This window comes from Ptychodera flava, chromosome 20, assembly GCF_041260155.1.
Source record: "Ptychodera flava strain L36383 chromosome 20, AS_Pfla_20210202, whole genome shotgun sequence".
NCBI classification, from domain to species: Eukaryota; Metazoa; Hemichordata; class Enteropneusta; family Ptychoderidae; genus Ptychodera; species Ptychodera flava.
The window spans coordinates 12,082,537-12,101,950 of record NC_091947.1 but is presented as its reverse complement, the minus strand read 5'-3'; the positions used below and the strand labels follow the sequence as shown (position 1 = coordinate 12,101,950).

Sequence of the window (19,414 nt, the reverse complement as noted above, 5' to 3'; positions counted from 1 at the left end):
TACAACGGCTCTGGTCGGGCCGACTAAACCGTCTCAAATCTGAAACGCTTCAGAACCATTTCGGAGTGTCCACACATAACTTTCTGTGTCAGTATTGGCCCAGAACCGTTTCAGAGACGTTTCAATGGCCTGTGTATGAACGGCATCATAGACCCTCGAGGGTCCATGATACAATTAATGTTTGGATCAGTTATACAGAAGGGCTCCCTCTAGAGATGGCAAGATGTTGTGAAGTGAGATGCCTTCACTGTGATCAAGGGTTGGTGTGATCAAGAACAGCATTGCAATGGAAGTTACTGAAACAGGACACACTAACCTTGATCTCGATCGGCGTGACTTATGTGGTGACCTTGACCTAGAATTGTGGATGGCATGAATGGCATGTTTAGTATAATTGTAATGAAAGCATCCCACAGTTAACACTCGTGCAAAGTCACACTACATCAAAAAAAAGAAAGTCCTCACTGAAAAGGTTTAAATTCATGCAATGGGCGCACGACTGTCTTTATGTATGTTACAGTTAAAAATTTACACGGACATTAATAGCTGTCCATAACGTCTGATTATTTTTTCACTATTTTTGTTTTTCTTTCTTATGCCAACAACAGTTTCTTGCTCTACTCCCTGAAGCATGTTGAGTCACACACTGATTGGCCTGTCAACTCAGCCTATACATGTGTCAAGTGCATTGTTATTGTTTACAAGTATCACTATAATGGTCCAGACTAGACATAACAGAGCATTCTACGCATACATGTATTGACTCTCTAAGTGGCATAAGCCAAATAGTTTCAACATGCTTTGGAGAGTAGCACAAGAACTTGCAATTCACGTACAAAATAAAATAGTGAACACAAATCAGCAAATGTTACAGCTACTGGTCCATCAATCAGATACGTCAGTTTTCAAAGTTAGCAATATAATGTCTCTTTGAGACATACATTCAGAAACTCTGATAGGGTAACATAGATTGAAAAAGTTCCATCTGTCACACACAAAGAATAATCATAACAACAGTGTACTTCGAATATTTACAACAGCAACCCATTAAAATCTATTCTAAAGTCATATTTCATAAGACAAACCAACAATAACAAAGGCCCAGATGGTTAAAGTATGTTCTCCCTCAAAGTAATTTTTTAAGTCCCAGGTTCAAATGGAGATCATGGCTGATTGATTTGTCTACTGCCCTCTAGCGGTCATTGTATGAAGCATTTTCTGAGATCTACTACACTGAAATACAGTTTCATCTCTTCTTACACATGAAGACTGAATCCTGGGAGCGGAGGTTGCCAAAGTTGATGACTGACAGATAACATGATCCGCTAGTATTAGTCACATGGGAGAGACTGGTTCTAGACAGATGGCAATCAAGATTAAAAGATCTCTAGCAACTATGAAGTAATATTTCACTGATCTTTAAAAGAGCGGATCACCAGAGGGTGTCCTTCTTTCATCTACTTCATGACAGGTTGATTAACTTATCTATTAACTTATCTAATGCATCTTGCAAGTTTTCAGTGACACATTGACTCAGACAACACAGCTACCGCTGTCACCTTTGGAAAGGGATCACTCTAACTTCCTGTTGTTACATATTCATCTTTTGGTGGTGTAATTGAAACTAAACCACCTGTGAGAACTAGTTTATTTTCACTTACTCCAACTTCCTGCCATCACATAGTCATCTTTTGGTAATGTACTTGATACAAACACCTGTAAACTAGTTCATTTTCACTTCTATCTTATGCAATGCTACTGAATTGAAACCATGACTGTGACTTATATTTTTTTCTTTTGAAAGCTTTATTGAACTCACTTGAAGTAAAAGCACCAGTTTAATCTACTTGTACTACTTACAAAGTAGAAATCCCACGAAGTACTGAAAGTGAATTCTATCTGGTACACATGACATGGACAGAAAGTTTTCTTTTAATCCAAATTTGAACCACAGAGTAACAAGTGAATTGACAACATTCACCAAACAAAGATGACACATTTAAAGTTATGGGTAGTTAATTTGACTGCAATGTGCCCTTGCTGGATCAAAACTATGCTCTATGCATGCACATGAGCTGTCTATGAATATGATAAAAAATCTGTGAGCTGAAATGTATTGGTGTGGGAGGTGAGAGCGAAAATTCAACAATGGCCTTCGATGATTGAATGAGGTATAAAACATAGTATGTTCAGAGGGTCCTCTCGTCTCAAGTAATGGCATGATCCTCTAGAGTCTTGAAGATTGTCAGAACTTGCGACGGAAATGACCATATTTACAATTATTAATAAGTAAAGTACGACCACCTTCAGAAAATGCAGCCTCAATTGCATTTGTCTGGAGTTCATTGAAGTTTATTCCGTAAGGAATGGATTTGCTTCATTTTAATGGAAAACAACCTACGTTCTTCAAATCTTGACATAATTTCACCTTTGATGTCCAGACCATACCAGAATTGCACTTCCTCCATTGATAAATGGTAAGTCCTGTCACATTATCAATAATTATCACTCACCTCTCACACTTTTTGACTCTCAAGAGTATAATTCCCCCTACCCATCAACAGTTGATGGAGCTAACACGTGAGACTACATTGAAAGTAGGAGCTACAAGACAAATTTGGACAATGCAGCCATCACTTCATGCGGTACCCTCAGCTACTCACCCCCCCCCTGGGGGTACAAAACACACAGACAACAGGCAACTTCCCAATGGACACATTAACTGTCATTAGTGTGATGATCCTTCTGAGGAGATAAGGGATCACTCCTCATTTTAAAAAATTGAAATTACATCAAAAGGTCGCCGACCTTTCCTCCATCTCATGACAGCTCACGCGTACAGAGTTTTAGTACGTAAAATTCAGTCAAATGAACTGTCATTTATTATTAACAGTCTGTCTTTGACAGCAATAGAACTTAGTGGTTGCAAAAATCGCTGTACAAATGTGTGCCCATTTCACGCCCTAGCCACGAATGTACAATATGCTGAGGTTACTACAAAAATACCACAGCCTAATTTGATATTCCTCCACACTACCACACTACAATATTAGATGAGATGACTTTTAATTTAAGTTTCCACTGTAAACGATGTTTTCATTCATATTTTTCCTCTTCTTTTTTGATCTAACAAAGGAGTGTCTTGGCTCTCGTAATCATCGTTACACAATAAGTCATTCTTAATCCGGCTGTAGATTTCAAAGATACAGAGGTTTAATAGTCACCTACCTGTGCCTTCTAGGAGAGCGTGACCTGCAACCACAAATGAAGAGAAAACATAATACGTCAAATACATATTTCTGTCATACTAATGCACAGTTGGGCTGTATGTGCTGCTTTTCACTGAAGACATTAATAAGATAGAGACTGCAATTGATCGGTACATGCAGATCTCAAGGCATTATTCTCATTAGACTATGATCGTCTTTTTTTTTTGTCTAAAATCAGAAGTGATTAATCTGATGCAAGTCTCATGATACAAGTATATTTATATAACACACACATCTGCGATTCGCCGATAACAAACTTCCTGTTGTCTTTATTATGTGTGTGTATGTGTGTGTGTGTGTGTGTTTGTGTGTGCAGGTAGGTGGAAAGTCTGCCTATCAGATGATGTAATTATGATTGTGTTTTGTGATAACAGTGTCTACCTTTCTAGATTAGAATGCAATACAGAGCCGGGTGAAAATGAAGTCATATTGCTATACACAACAAGGTTGACAGTTGTCCATCTTCCTTAACGGTAAGTTTTGGCACTGACATGATTTGGGTAGAATACTCCCATTGAATATTGGAAATACTTCAATTTTTAGGACACTTTTCTGGTCAAGTGATTTGTGCAGACTTATCAGAAGCCTGACGGATTCACTGATCTGCTTCTGTGAGATTGAAAGTTTTATTTTTCCCTTTAGAGACCGTGAATAGCAGTGACCCATTTTAAGTATTACATTTTATTAACTTTGTTTATGTATTGCTAAACTTTGCATAATGACTGCTAGTTTTTATCCTGATTGAGAAAGAGAATGGTTAAAGGCAGGGGGAGCCTATAAATACCCCCTATCTCCCTGGGCATTCATAATCCAACATGAGTGGCACACGGTAACAGCGTCAACGAATGCTCCCGAAAATCTTGAGCTTTCAACAACCATGGTGTAAATTAAAGCACTGTTCCCACCTATTACTTTTTGTGAATACTTGTGGCATCACTTTGTTGGCGAAATTCTCTTATTTTTTCCATTTTAAGTTGATTTTTGATGCCAAAACTGCTTCGATGCTGTGTTCGAAGCGTCCAAAGAACAATAGATGAGAGCATTCAAACAGCTGCCAATCACGAGGGGACGCGCAAAGGTGCAAACGATCAAACATTTGTTGTGTCCATCGGATCGATTACGATGTCAACAATGAATAAACGATTCTTACTACTGAGCAAAATACTTGATCAACGGTTACTGAACACGAGCCTCAGATGAATTCAGACACAAACGGACTACTTCATGGTTTCAAGCAGATTTCCTCTCCCTGTTTGTTTGTTGATCTGTGTACCTGTAGGCCGAATGGGTGATGTGTATGTTGACCTGCAGTACGATATTTTACGATAGATTTCTTTTGGAAGTATGTTGTGGCCTAGCCCTGCGTACGATGCGAAAAACTATTTTTCTTACTGTTTTTGGCCGAAATCAACTCGATTCCGATCTATGCAGCCTTCCCAAATCACTCCACCGCTCACAGACTGCGGAAAAATGCTCGCGTGATGTCCAAAACCGTTGTTTGCTGGCGATGCACGGTCAATGGCCCATGCAGTGGACGGCCATTGGATACGTTCATGCCACGATTATCATCATACAGGTGCCAATGAGCTGCATTATTTCCTGTCGGGTCGCCGGGGCGATGAAACTAAATCGCGATTGATTCATCTCTGTCGGATTTGACCAAAAAGAGACACTTGCCATAGATTATAGCATCAAATGTTGACCGTTCAGACTGAAACATGATGAAAGGTCTGAAGATCGCCGTGATGTCGTTCTTCTCTATACGTTTTTCTGAGCTTGATTTTGACTAAATTGCTCTAATATTATCTGACGTTTTTTTGAAATCATAATCAACTTTTCTTTCCAAACCAGGGCACAACATTACCTTTTTTACTTTAATAGTAATCTAGGATTCATTTAATTCGCAGATTAATAGACTCTTTTATTCTTCCTCGATTGTCTGTGACTGATTTTGCTATCGCGATATCGATATTGCTGTTCGCACTCACGTGTCTTGAAACTTACGTCATTCACTGAAATAGTTTTCGGACAAACTCAAGAAATTCGACAACTACAAACGAATAGTCGGCAAAATTTACAGAGACTAGCAATAATAATTACGGTCATTTTACCGTCTTTAGCTAAGCGGATTCGCTTGGCGGAAGCAGTATATAACGATCTGAGTTCCCATTTTTACCCTACCGTGTGAGTGTAGTATTCAAACGAGTGAGATCATAATCTTCCGCTGTTCCGAGTGGCCTGGAGATTTTTTATAATATACAATAAATTGACCCTATCAAAATTACCCTGTTTTACATTGCTTGGATATTGATATTTTTTCTATACTTTTTGACCTTTGATTTGAAGTCTTGATTCTCCATTGGCGGCAGCACATGTACGGTTACAACCGTCATGTGATGAACGGAGTGTGATAGTGTAAAGTTGTCGGGAATTGTTCAGAAGAAAAATCATTTTGTATTTAGAGGCTGCAGTTCGGGATTTTCAAGATGAACAACCCATAATCCTACATCTTTGAAACGGGGATTACGGTAATCTTTCATGTGATGAAAATTTTTTGAACGTCTTTGCAATGTGTTCCCACGATGAGTGTGAACTGATTCTTTGTTTGTAAAAATCGTCAGAAATGGTCCAGTGACCATGATAAAATAGACACAGATGTAAAACCATTGCGAGGAAGATAGTAAGAAATTCACATTGCAATATTTGCTGTCGTATTTCTCAGCAGGAATAACCCATTTTTACACGTTGTGTATAAGAAGAGCAAGCAGGTGTTCGGCGGTCAATTGCTTCTATCATAATGATCTTGATCGCAGCTATTTGGCGAGAAGACAGCGGGTACCTATAATCTCACAAAATTATTGATATCATGTCTTTGTGTTGAAAATTTTCGATGGGGGGCAGCTCAAATCAACAGCCGTGGTATATTGGGAATCGTGTTCTCACTGGACACCGAACTACCTGCTATCAACAGTACGTTATGTACCATCGGCGGTAACACATTGGTCGTAATCTTTTCTTATTCTGCCCCGTCTTTTGTACCGTCCAGAAATTTCAAAGCTAGAATTTTTTTACCCTGACATATAAAACAGCGACCTTGCACACTAATGATCATTCCACTGTTTCTGTTGGGGTTTGTTGGGTTTTTAATTTGCTCCGTGGCCCCGGTAAGATTTTTTCAATACGATACACAGTTTGAATTTTTTTCAAGGTAAATCTAGTATATTCCCAGTTTGTGGGGTAAAGTTGTCTGGAGTGAAAGTTTGAGTTGACGCTGATAAAGTAGACGTCGAGCCCGGCACAGTTGACTGAGATCCGGTCGGTTCGGGGTCGTTTAGTCCAGAAACCTGCAGAGTTCTGTATGATCATCGTTCGGCATTTAGATGAATTTCTTTTGGTCAAAGTAATTCAGTAACAAAGTACGCCAGATTCCTTGTGTTGTTTTTGTCACCGTCATACGCTTGCACGGACGGTTTTCGATTGAAAACGGTAAAAATATCCAGTGCTCGTAAATGCGTGCACAGTTTATTTAGCGACTGTTTACGCAGCAGTCGTCTATTCGATTAGGATTTGCCACCACGTAACAACTGTAAACGTCGCGTCAACAGTCCATACGAAAATTTTGTGCTGAATCGAGTAAGATAACAATTCGCTTGCGGTAGGAAAGGTCAGTCCACCATCCGTCAAAGTTGTTGATCTGAAAAATCTTCACTGTGCACCAACTACATGAGTGGCTGTTATAGTTGTACACGTAGTTCCATGAGCTTTCCATTGTCCCTTGTTACGAGCTATGTTCAAAGTGCGTCAAGCTACGAATATTTTTATGTATGGAGTTACAGACATCGGTGAAGTACCGGGTACATTGATTTTGTTCAAAACCACTGCCTGTTTGTTCCTCGTGTTGTTTTTTTGTGTCCCCAACGTCGACTGGCTCTATGTGCGTACAAACATAGCAGTCGGGATTAAGATTTTTTGGATAAATAGATACACTCATAGTTTATTCCGCCTTTGACGCAAAGATACACACTGTTTTACATGTGCCACTCCTAGGCCCTGGGATCGATTTCCATACCTTTAAGGTTTCCATAAGGAAAGTATGAGCAAAACTTTCTGTTTCAAGGAATGCATTATTTCGAGGTAGTTAATTAATACTAAGGGGTCAAACTCTCCATTTCCACAAAAATTAGCTGGTGAATACTATAATACTCCAAGAGCTTCAAAATGAGCCCAAACAAGTGGTAGACTAAAACAGCATTGTTAAAGTTTGAGGGTCCGAATATCTGTCCCTGAGGGGCATTCTACCTTATAGACTCTGTTGGATCTCCATTGTAACTGGCACTACAGTAATTTGCCAAAGATTCCAGTACACACTTGTTGACAAAAGATGGGGCTTTAAGTGTTGGGAATCAGATTTAGTTATCTCCTTTTCAGATAACTGGAGGTAGTTGTTTGGAAATATTGCCATTCCTGAAATTTGTAACTTAATTCTGCTAAATGTTTAATGTGTGTATATTACTTGACGTACTCTGGGCAAGTTGCATAAACAGGACAGGAAAAAATAAGACAGCATATCAAAATATTGGCTCCAAATACACAAATTATGGTTTCTCCCAGTTTGAACCAATGATTTGGCTAAGGTTATCATATAAAAGTTATCAGACAAGACTTTTTGGGAAGAAGGTGTTTTTTCTAAAATCGGCAAAAATTGCCCCCCCCCCCCCCAATTTTGTATTTCCTGACTAAGGTCATCCTAAGGGACCTGTATACCAAATATCAAAACTGTCTGACCAGCGGTTATGAAGAAGATTTTTGATCTAAAATGGCTTTTTTTTAGCTAATTTGCATATTTTCAACAATATCAAAATAATGGAAATATGATGCATCTACACACCAACAAGTCTGTAAGTATAAAGATTGCAGCTCTCAAAATATTTGAGTAGACGGACATCCTCAGAAATGGACATGTATACAAACCCATCCAAATACACGTAGCTTCTATAGACTATGTCTACACTAGCTAAAAAGGAAATTGATAGAATACGTACGTCTCCAGTCAGCTACCTTGAGCTCATTTTATGGGAAATACATGGCATTTTTATTAAAATAACTTGGCCAACTTTATTTACCACAGTAGAAATTTCTGTTTGTCAGCTCTGTCAGTCTGTGGTACGCCTCATTGCATTTCGGAATGTTCACACCAATCCAGCACTGAAACCATGTTTACAACCGCAGATGATACACAAACTGACATGGGGGTTAAGATCGCTGGACTCATATTATGATAGAAAGATAGAACGACATTACAACATTTGATAGGTATGAAAATTACTGTCAATTGATCTCCCAGAATACTGCCTGAAGTGTAAGACTTATTCAAACTCAATGAAGATATTCATCATTGATAAATAACACCGTGGGGCCTTTCCATACTTTGTACAAAAAACATACAACAAAATGACATCAAAAGTCAACTATCTAAGAAAATCGGCTTGCCTGGACTTTTCCTTTTCACACTACATATATTTCCTTGGAGAGAGCCTTGCCAGAAGGATGTGAGACATTGAAAGATAATAAAATGAATTCAAACTGCCCTTTCCTGATTCCCTGGATAGTGTATTTGGTTATGCCTGACTTGACACTGGCGCAACTTGCCCATGGGACGGCAAAATACCTTGAAAATATGTATCTGTCAAAATGGCACAGACGGGCATTTTTATGGTGTAATTTGGAGCACATTGAGGGGTTTTTTTATCCATTAAGAAAAAAAGCCGAGCTGGTGAAAAACTGTAAATTATGGTACTAAAAGTCAAGGGGCTGAAATGTGATGAAAATTAACGGCTTGCTCAAGTAATATACGTGGTACAGAAGCTCCAATTGAATATTAATTACATGTACTAAGCCGAGTCTAAAAATGCACTCAACAGGTTAAGTGACTTCACTGACTTCAAACCGGAGTCATCGTATCTCAGTGACGGTGAGGTACACATACAAAGCTTAGCAATTGGTGCTACCTACTATGTATCAAGAGCCCAAAACTCAAGGCTTTCTGTTCACCCTAAACTTTTACATATTACTTTGAATTACACTTCATTAACAATGCATTGGCTCAACCCTCTGTTTTTGGATGAGCTCTGCCTATGGCTCTTTTTACCAACATAGTCTAGCCGAAACTTACTGTTATAAATGGTGATTGTAGATCTGCCTACACAGACTTTGGGGTGACTAGATTAAAGCTCTACAATGACTGTTCATCAAAATGCATTTGGTCATTGTATTAAAATTTACCATTGTCTTGAGGTTACAATATCGCAGTATCCTGGTAATATAAAAAAATACCGTCAATGACGCTGTACCTTCTCTAATGTGTGGCCAGGTCAGGTAATGGTTGTTGGCATGGAGTTGTTGGTAAATAGTTGATGATGTAGGGGCATGAGGTGAGATATGGACCCAAAGAACCCAAAAGATGATTAAAGACATCAATCAAAAAAATTCTAAGCTACAGTATAAACTCCTAAAGATAGTTCAGTGTGGAAAAAAGGTTAAATAATTCAGAAATAAGAATTAACAGTCAAAATAGTAATGACGCACTTCCTTACTGACCTGAGTGCATGTGAAATACACAACCTGGCATCTGTAAATTAAATGTATACCAAGTGATCATTTTAAGTCACTTTTAACTGTTTTTAAGGGATATTCCAAAGAGTCCTGTGGAAATGATGAAAAACGCTTATCTGGTCTTGTGTTTGTAAAACTTCATGGCTGATAATTGTCATAGTATTCAAAAGAAATTGAAAGTGAAGAAATTACTGTTTTTAATAGGCATATTTTCCTTGAAATACATGACCGTGTAAAGAATATATGCTAAAAGTGTTTAAGAGTAAATTTCTTTTCAAAAAATAATTTAATCTGTGACCAAAGGATTTTTATTCTTTGAGTTTACAAATTCAAACATTGCAATTTGTTCAATCATCTTGTGCAGTGCAAAATTTATAAAATGACTGAAAAAAAAAAAAATTAGCAGAATTACAGTCTTTGTGATGTAAAATCATGGGTTGACATCACGATAATTGTTAATCTGTTCGAAGTACTACTATATAATTTAAAAAAGAAAAGTTCATGCAGAAACGGTAACATATATTGTCAGCAATGTAGTGTTAATTTTGACTTTACATCAAATATGCCTTTGCTGGATACCAAATATGTAGGGCGAAATATTAAAATCAGCCGTGTTCAGCAAAATCCACACAACAGCATTGATCCTTTTCTAATTTGATTTGATTTGCTTATGTTATCCTTGTATGACAGTCAGTACAATATGGAACTTGAACACAACACAGTGAATAAGTATGCTGTAAATGAAATGGTGTGGCTGCATCCACATGCAGCAATAGGAGTGCCTTTGTCTCTCACCCCTCATTTCCAACCTGTCCCATCCCTGAAGAAATAGTTTGGTCTTTTTTAATATATTTATAATGTTAATAATTTCTGTATTTGTTAAAATGTGCGCATCTCAAAACTTTTGATCATAAACATTTTCATTGTTTTTTATAGGCTGACCAGTCAGTTAACCTGTTTATTTTGAATATTTGCGCATTTTTTCTCAGTATTCGACATTTTCAGAATAGCTTCTTATTCAATTTGTCATTTTCTAAAACTTAAAAATGCTCCTTTGTGTGGTCAAGCTTTCCACAAGCATCAAATGTTGTACTTCATATAGGAAGGTCTGCCTCTAGAGGGCGGGCATCATGAATAGTGTTTGTTAGTTATTTCCTCCACACAAACTTCTGATTGTACTGTAAACATTGAACATGGCCGACGTCCGATTTTCCTGTCTAAAACTTTCACTCATTTTCGTTCATATGACTCTGAACTCAAGGAAACGATTGGGAAGAAAGAGTTATCTTGAAATATTGAGGTACTCGCCGATATTTTGCAAAATTAAATGAGAAAAAATGCAAGGAAAACGCCGACAGGCTTACACAACGACCGTTTTCAGACTCAGAGGCATATGATCATCTGCAGATTATGCAACAGCCCATATCACGTGAGGCCATGAGGGGATATCCACGCAACTCAGTACCAAACACTAGCGCACACAGGGTGAGCAAACACAAAGTGAGTACCCCTAACGTCAGCTCAGTAGTCTGTAATAGATCGTAGTCAACTAAGAACCTTGGAGAAAGGCTATACATGTAACACTGTGGCTATGCCACTAAGTCCCTTTTGATTTTTGTCACAGCTCAAAATCGTTCTCCTGCACCTCAACCTGAACCATGAACACCCCCACCAGTTTATGATATGACCCATCACAATGGCATAACGTCAACGGATCTTGACAGACGGAAGTATTGACAGACGGAAGTAGTTGACACCAGCATACTGGTTTTCAACTCTAATACCTTCTCTGTCTATAAATAACACGAGAAGGTAAAAACTTACATTGTGGCAAATTAAAGGTAAGTCAAGTGTGTGTCCCTAACAGAGTGACTACTATTAATGACACAGCAGTGAAAAATAGTCAAAAAATCATCCTACTATTTTCATCAATGGTCTGTGGTATCTTTAGAATTGGAGATGTAAATTTACGATCAAACTGACAGATGCATCCAGTTGTACGGAAATGTAAAGATATCTGTTACTTTTGATGAATTTCGTGAACACAAACTGAAATTATCTCACGCTGATTGATGAATATAATCATCTTGAGTAAAGTGTATGACAGTGTTCTATTTTGATGAACAAACACACCTCTTTTACATCCATTAATCAGGTCACAGTCATCCTTGCTGTACATCACAACAGCGATGTTGGTGTACCGTAATTAGGCAAAGTAAATAAAGACTCTAAATTGATAAGCAGTGACCCAGTTTTAAAATAGCAAAATAGAAAAAATGACTAAGAGCCATGATTATTTTATAATCACACAGGTTCCTAGTTGATATTTGATGTTTTGAGGGGTTTATATCACCTTCTACAGAGACTGAGCTGAAGCCCTGGACCTAAATGGATCTTATTCCTAATGACTCGCTGAAGACTTAATCATGCAATGCAGTGGGTTGTTCAAACTGTGCCTGTACGACTTCCTTGTTTACAAACAATGTATTTCGTTTCTAGATGCACCATGTCAACATAGCTGCAACATTTAAATTTTCTCATCTACAATATGACAAATATATTTTAACTTTCATCAATCACCAACGTACCTTTGCTACTGTGTTTACATAGGTCGTATGGGTCCCATACCAACCTTTGAGTGCCATGCTGACAACCCCCTTCCCTTTCATATTGAAAAACATGGTTTTTCAAAATTTTGACGAGATTTTCAGAAATCATTCTCACAGGAATGGGGAAATTGCTACTTTGTTGCCATCTGATTAAACAACATACACTATTTGTAAACTGTGTAAGCCATAAATAACAGGATCACACCACAATCTGCAGTAATAGACGTGAACAAGAGACAGAATTGTCCTAATTTCTGTTGAAAGCGGAGAATGCATTACTCACAATATTACAGTCATGATCAGCGCTACTTTGAACAATATGAAACTCTTTAGAAATAATTGCACACACAGAAGAGAATCAGCTATAAGAAAGTAATTTTTGAATTAATTTCTCTTTATTTTGAACTTTCTATCTTTTGTGTGACTAGTGATCATATCATGTGAAAATGATGAAAATGCGGTTAGTAAGAATGGATCAGTTCCAATAAACATGTCATACACATTAGCAAAAAACTTAAATCACGGTCATATTGACCTACATAACTATCCAATCATAGGAAACATATCATAGTCATACAGATGCCCTGCTATAGACCAATCACAGTGAAGGTTATGACAGCCATCCATGACTTACATAATCAACCAATATAAGAATGAACATCTATTTGTGTCAAATTAAATTTTTATGTTTAACTTCCTTTTGCTCAGTTTGAGTCTTGGAAAAACTACAAATACAATCAACCCTGTGTGTAAAGGTCACATAAGGAACTACAGACTATATGGAGGCGGTCTTTTTCATAGGGTGAGCGTGGCATTGCTTTCGGTGTGGGTGGTGTGCTTAGTGGTGATTTCAGGAAAAGATAACAGTAATGATAAAATTTAATTTAATAACTTCTTGAAAATCATAGTACGTGCACTTCGTGAAGCAGACATCAAAATGGACTAATATTTTGCTTGCTCTCGAGGACATTTTTTATGGAGGTCATTTGGAATCAGATATGCTGACCATTATAAGCAGACTTTGTACCAAATTTGAGCGATAACACTTGGCCACTGACAACATAGAGAGGTGACTGTTCTGTAGCCGGTCTTTAACGCGCAAAATGTAACGGGATTGCCACAAGGTGACCACTATAAAGAGGTGAACGCTCTGTGAGGGTCGACCACTAAGACAGTTTCGACTTTGAGGTATTTTCCCGATGTATCAATTCAGATAGACAATAACCATAGTTTGATAAACCTCATCTTCACAGATATTTGTGAGGACGTGTACAAACTATGCTTCATACATAGTGTACAATTCACCATGTCTCTTAAACCAAATGTCACAAGCAGTGTGTTGCCCAACTAGTGATCATCATGAAACATAACCACAGCTGATGGAAAATAAGACCACGAATTCTATTGCACACAGCTTGTCATAAAGATTATCCAAAACTCTTTCATGAAACTCTAACAGAAGACTTGGGCGCCTCTGTGCACATATGCACAATTCGATTGATAAATTTCTTGTAAAGGCTATTGTAAATGTTCTTTTGTATTAACTGCGATTCACTACAAAATAATTTTCCAGTTAACTCTACAGTGTTCAATTGGCTGCAACTGTGGTTTTTTTGGTATATGATAGACAAGACCTTGGAGTAGAATTTGCACCTCACCTTGATCTGCTGCGTCTTGATCTGTGTGGGGACCTGGATCTGAAATAAAACACCATAAACTTCAACTTTTGAAATCTTTCAATGACGTTAATAAGTAAATTATACTATACATGTACTATGTCACAACGGAGAAAAATCAGTGATGTCTATACACAACAGCAAGCCAAGCCCATGTTTAGGAGGATCTTTTATGAGCTAAAACTTCAAAGCTGAGCACACATAAGCTAGATGAGACATGCAAATGGGTTTTTGCCCAATACCGCTTTTAATGACTGGGCATGATGGGGGGTGACAGGCCCAGCAAATAAAGGTTATTGGTAAAGCAAACCCATAGAACATTGTTTTCTGCCCCTGCTTGTTCATGTATTCAGCTTGAACTGTTCACCAATCCCACGCTTCTGCATGGAATACTGGTGAGAGTGAGTTCTTAGACTTAAACTTTGATATTTTGAGCAATCAGTCTAAGCCCTACTACATGTATGTCTGTTCATCAGTTTTATTTTACTTCACAAAGCCCGTTGAATTAAACCCTTGATTACCACAATGTAGAAGTCAAACACACACTGTAAACATATATGAGATCATGCCGTAATTTTCCAGTGCTTAAGGTACATAGTAATTCATCATAGCACCGGAAATTCCTGGCATTCAAGGCAATCAAGGAATTCACGAGCTAGAAGTATTCCATAGTACATGTACGCATGTTCAATTCAAAGGCTTGGTATCAGAGAACAATAACAACATACAATGTACGTAGGGTTTTGATACTTGCACATGATACATTTATGCAACCAGATATGAACTGAAAATGCTACCAGATATGAACTGAAAATGCTCACGTGTTTAATTATATGTTGCAGTTATGTGTAAATTTGAACCTTTGCCACATGTTTGCAACTTCATTTAAAGTGTTATGATCAACATAATGAATAATATTCACCACAGATTAATTTTAAATCCAAGTATATATCCCCAATCAGGAAAGTTCATTAAAGTATGCAAATTAGGAATTGACTGAAATGTTCTCATTAAATATGCAAATTATGAATAGGCTGAATTAAAAATGTTAAATGACTTTCAATAATGTCGTATCATAGTATCTTTAATGTACAAAGCAGTTCGTCAACTTTGTTCTAGTCAAGACAGATAAATATCCTTAATTAGGAAAAATCATTAAATTTGCAAATACGGAATCGGCTAAAGTAAAAATGCTTAATGACTTTCAATGCTGTATCATAGTATCTTTAATGTACATAGCAAGTTTTGTCAAATTTTGTCTAGTAAATACAGATAAATATCCCTAATTAGGAAAGTTCATTATATATGCAAATTAGGAATTGGCTGAAGTAAAAAAGTTTCATGACTTTTAATAATGTTGTTTTATAGTATCTTCAATATATGTTGCAAGATTCATCAACTTCGGTCGAATCAATTCAGATATATATCCCTAATTAGTGAAGTTCATTAAATGTGGAAATAAGGAATTGGCATGACTTTCAACAATGTTATATCACAGTATCTTCAATGTACATCGCAAGTTTCATCAATTTTGGTAAAGTCCATTCAGATTTATATATCTAATTAGGAAAGTTTATTAAATATGCAAATAAGTATTTGGCTGAAGTAAACATGCTTAATGACTTTCAATAATGTTATATCATAGTATCTTCAATGAACATCGCAGGTTTCATCAATTTTGGTAAGTCCATTCAGATTTATATATCCCTAATTTCAAAATTTCATTTAATATGCAAATTAAGAGTTTGATGAAGTGAAAATGCTTACTAACTTTCAATAATGTTATATCATTGTATTTTTAATGTACATAGCAAGTTTCATCAATTTTGGTCAAGTCAATTCAAATAAATATCCCTAATTTCAAAATTTCACTAAATATGCAAATTAAGAGTTTGATGAAGTAAAAATGCTTAATGACTTTCAATAATGTTAAATCATAGTATCTTCAATATACATACCAAGTTTTGTCAATTTTGATCAAGTCAAATCAGATATATATCCCTAATTAGGAAAGTTCATTAAATATGCAAATTATCCATTATCTTTTATGTCACCCCTTAATATCTTTCACAGCTGATATATCTTGGTAAGATCAACATTTGTAGCAAATCTCATCAAATTGTGTGCAGTCGTTGTCAATATATATCCGTTTTTTCTAAAATCATTAATTATGCAAATGAGCAAAAAGTAAGCAAGCCACACCTACCAAAAACTAATGAGTTCTTGCCATTTGCAAACTGAATCTATGTACCAGATTTGATTCTGATCTGATGAGCCGTTTTTGAGATATTGAGCACACAGACAGACAGACACACAGACAGACAGACAGACAGACAGACAGACAGACAGACAGACAGACAGACAGACATCGCTGCGACATATGCTCACGTGTGTCAACACGTGAGCAAAAAAGGCAATAAAGCTGCATTGCCATGTACAAGGTAAGAACACCTTTTAAAAGCATTGAAAATAACGAACGAACAATATCTGCATGAAACTTTTTGTTGTACTGGGAACTGTCAAAGGGATCCAATTTACATAATGATATGTAATTTGCATATCCTTTTGTTGTGAAAAGTCAATGTAAACTACTCTTCCACAATTTACACATATAACAAATATCACAGTCTTTCCACCAGGGAGTGCTAGTGTAAACATGACAAGATGCTAATTTGCTGGCATTTCCATGTGAATATTTTTGTCTTAAAGGCAGAGCCTCCCTTTAAAAGGACGCAAAGGTATGGCGGCGTTCATTGTGTAAGTGGACACCAAACAGGCAACACGCGGGCACACGCTCCAGAAAATGCCACTTTTTAGTTTTCCCCGGCCGCAAAAACACAGACAGACTGCCAAGCGGTCAGCGTGAAGTTGCTGCCGATCGAACTCTGTGGTTATATTCAAAGTTTAACGCGACTGGAAGACAAATTTTTAGGAGATTCGAGCGTTTGTGGTTGGGAATCAATGACCGTTGGCGATTTGAACAGGCCGTCAATCAAAGCTTGCATAAACTGTTTGAAGGATTAGCAAAATGTGACAAAAGGTTGAGATCAGTTTGTGTAATTAATATTATAGAAATCAAACATCATTACTGGCCATGTGTTTGACTGGGAGGAGAACTCCACTAATGCGAGAACCTGGGATTGAAAAGTGCGGCTTTAAATATTAACACAGCTTACCTGGATCTCCGTCTGCTCCTAGGAGACCTTGACCGGGATCTGCTTCGATGACGTTCTGCTGATGGCAAACAAACATGTCATTCAGTTTTACAGTAGAACATTGATCGCACCATTTTTTCTGCATATTAGATACACATAACTCACAAAGTTCCTCTGCAGCATCGCATTTGGATAGTCAACTTTTTATTCATTTGTTACAACTATCCAGTTGCAGTAACTTTCTTTGACTAATTAGCTACTTCTCTGGAAAATCATTCATTTTAATCATATTTCTTTACTACTGCAAAAGCATTTTCACATTAATTTTGGTAAAAAGAGTCCAAAACGCCTAAATATGACTTCTATTAAATCACTTAATCCTATTTTTATCACAAGATTTGCATTTACAGTGTCATGTATTGTGGTTAACTACTACTGCTTACCCCTTCTTCTCCGCTCTCTGGTTCTTTCCCTCGATGTTGATCGGGAGCGACGTCTCTCTATACACAAAGAATATTACAGAAGTTACTTGTACTAATCTACACTAAAATTTTACAGGATTAATGTTGTTGCTTTGTAACAAAGTGCAGTCCATCTGCACAGACTGTGCATGGAGAAATGTGATACAACAAAAATAAGTTCCTCAAATTATGAAAACACCAAAACCTTTACAAGACATCTGTGTACAAAGGGACTCAAACTCAAACTGCAAGATGTTATAATTCTCATACATGTATTACTACAGTGCTAGCTATTTCTTCCTGGTGAACATACATGTTGCAATACTCTGACCATGGAGCTAATTAGCTAATTAGCTCCATGCTCTCATAAATTATGGTCGAATAATGCCGAGGAAATCAATGTGCTGAAACTGATAACAATATTTCCCTTTTTACATGTAAATAGCTTGATAGAGTGCCACCAGGGCGATGTCTCGCTACTTATGATGCCAAACAATGATCAACGGTACAACTACATGCATTGTGCAACTCATCATGCCTTGCTGCGATCTGTAATGCAATTCAGATTCAATGCAAAATAGGGTGAACACATTACCCAAGCTCAACTCGATACGTTCAGTCATCACAATTGTCAAATCAATAATCACCTGTCGCTCAGAGAACTGACACGGTATGATTTGACAAATGATCACACTATCAAGATTCTGGTATTTGAAACCAACGCGGGGGTTGAACTTGACGAACAGCTTTGTACGTATGTATTACGTTTTAATATTACGCGACAACAACAAAGCAATGCTCTTCAGCGTGCACGTATCGTGGACACGTTTACAGAAATAAAACATGGTATCTTTGTTTTATAACGTAAACTATTTGTAGTATTATTGACATTATGAGTGGTTGACTGTATTTTTGCAGGCAATTACAGTCAAACATACCTCTCTTGGGAGAACGGCTTCTACTCCTGCTCCGCGCCATCTTGGATCGTCCCGGAAATAGTACTCCTTAGGACAGCCTATATTGTGGTGGACCCTCCCCATGGACCCAATCCTGTACATTGACTGAGTCTTCCCTCTTCTGCACTGTATATGATCAAAGCGAAATCCACGTCAAGGAGATCCGTACGCCGATATTCTGAATAATTCAAAACAAGAAATTGCAAGAGAATATTTTGAACCTATGAGGATACAATAAAGTTCCTCAGTGCAGTATGAGCATGGATGTAAAAAAAAAAGAAATTAGGCCTACATCCATGGTAAGAGTAAGTACCAAGTTTTACTTGGGCGGGAGGGGGGGAGGGGGAGGGGGTGTCAGGGGGCGCTGTAGAATTGACCTGAGCTAAGGCTGCATTAACAAACACATCGGAGGGGTGAGAATCAAACAAAAGTTTTTAGTTTTTTCAAACGCTTCCCTTTCAAAAACCCCTTCTGATTTGCTATAGGCCTAATGTTGAAATCCCCTCGAAATCAAACTTGCCTGATTTTGAAATGAACATTATGTTTCTCTGCGGCGCTGTTTTGACATATTTTCTCTTGCAGGAAAACTTCATCTTGTAAAGCAGAAAACAGCGATAACATAAAAGGTTTGGAAACAGGGTGACTCCCGGAGCTCCCCTCACCTGTCAGAAAACTG

At 37.5% G+C, this 19,414-nt stretch overlaps 1 protein-coding gene across 2 annotated transcripts in view; it reads right to left on the bottom strand.

Moving 5' to 3' along the window:
* The window catches only part of LOC139120049 (U4/U6.U5 small nuclear ribonucleoprotein 27 kDa protein-like), a 30,698-nt gene extending 11,917 nt beyond the window's left edge, over positions 1–18,781 (bottom strand). Inside the window, exons 1-6 of one of the 2 annotated variants that reach the window (XM_070684079.1) lie at positions 18,721–18,781; positions 17,765–17,821; positions 17,343–17,397; positions 14,149–14,187; positions 3,229–3,252; positions 317–355 (exon numbers count right to left, since the gene is read on the bottom strand). In XM_070684079.1, coding sequence (XP_070540180.1) covers positions 317–355; positions 3,229–3,252; positions 14,149–14,187; positions 17,343–17,397; positions 17,765–17,821; positions 18,721–18,760 — 254 coding nt within the window. In that variant the 5' untranslated portion in view covers positions 18,761–18,781. Of the gene's footprint in view, positions 1–316; positions 356–3,228; positions 3,253–14,148; positions 14,188–17,342; positions 17,401–17,764; positions 17,822–18,720 lie in introns of both variants that reach the window. The other variant, XM_070684078.1, reaches the window with a different exon arrangement.
* Between the last annotated feature and the right edge of the window lie 633 nt (positions 18,782–19,414).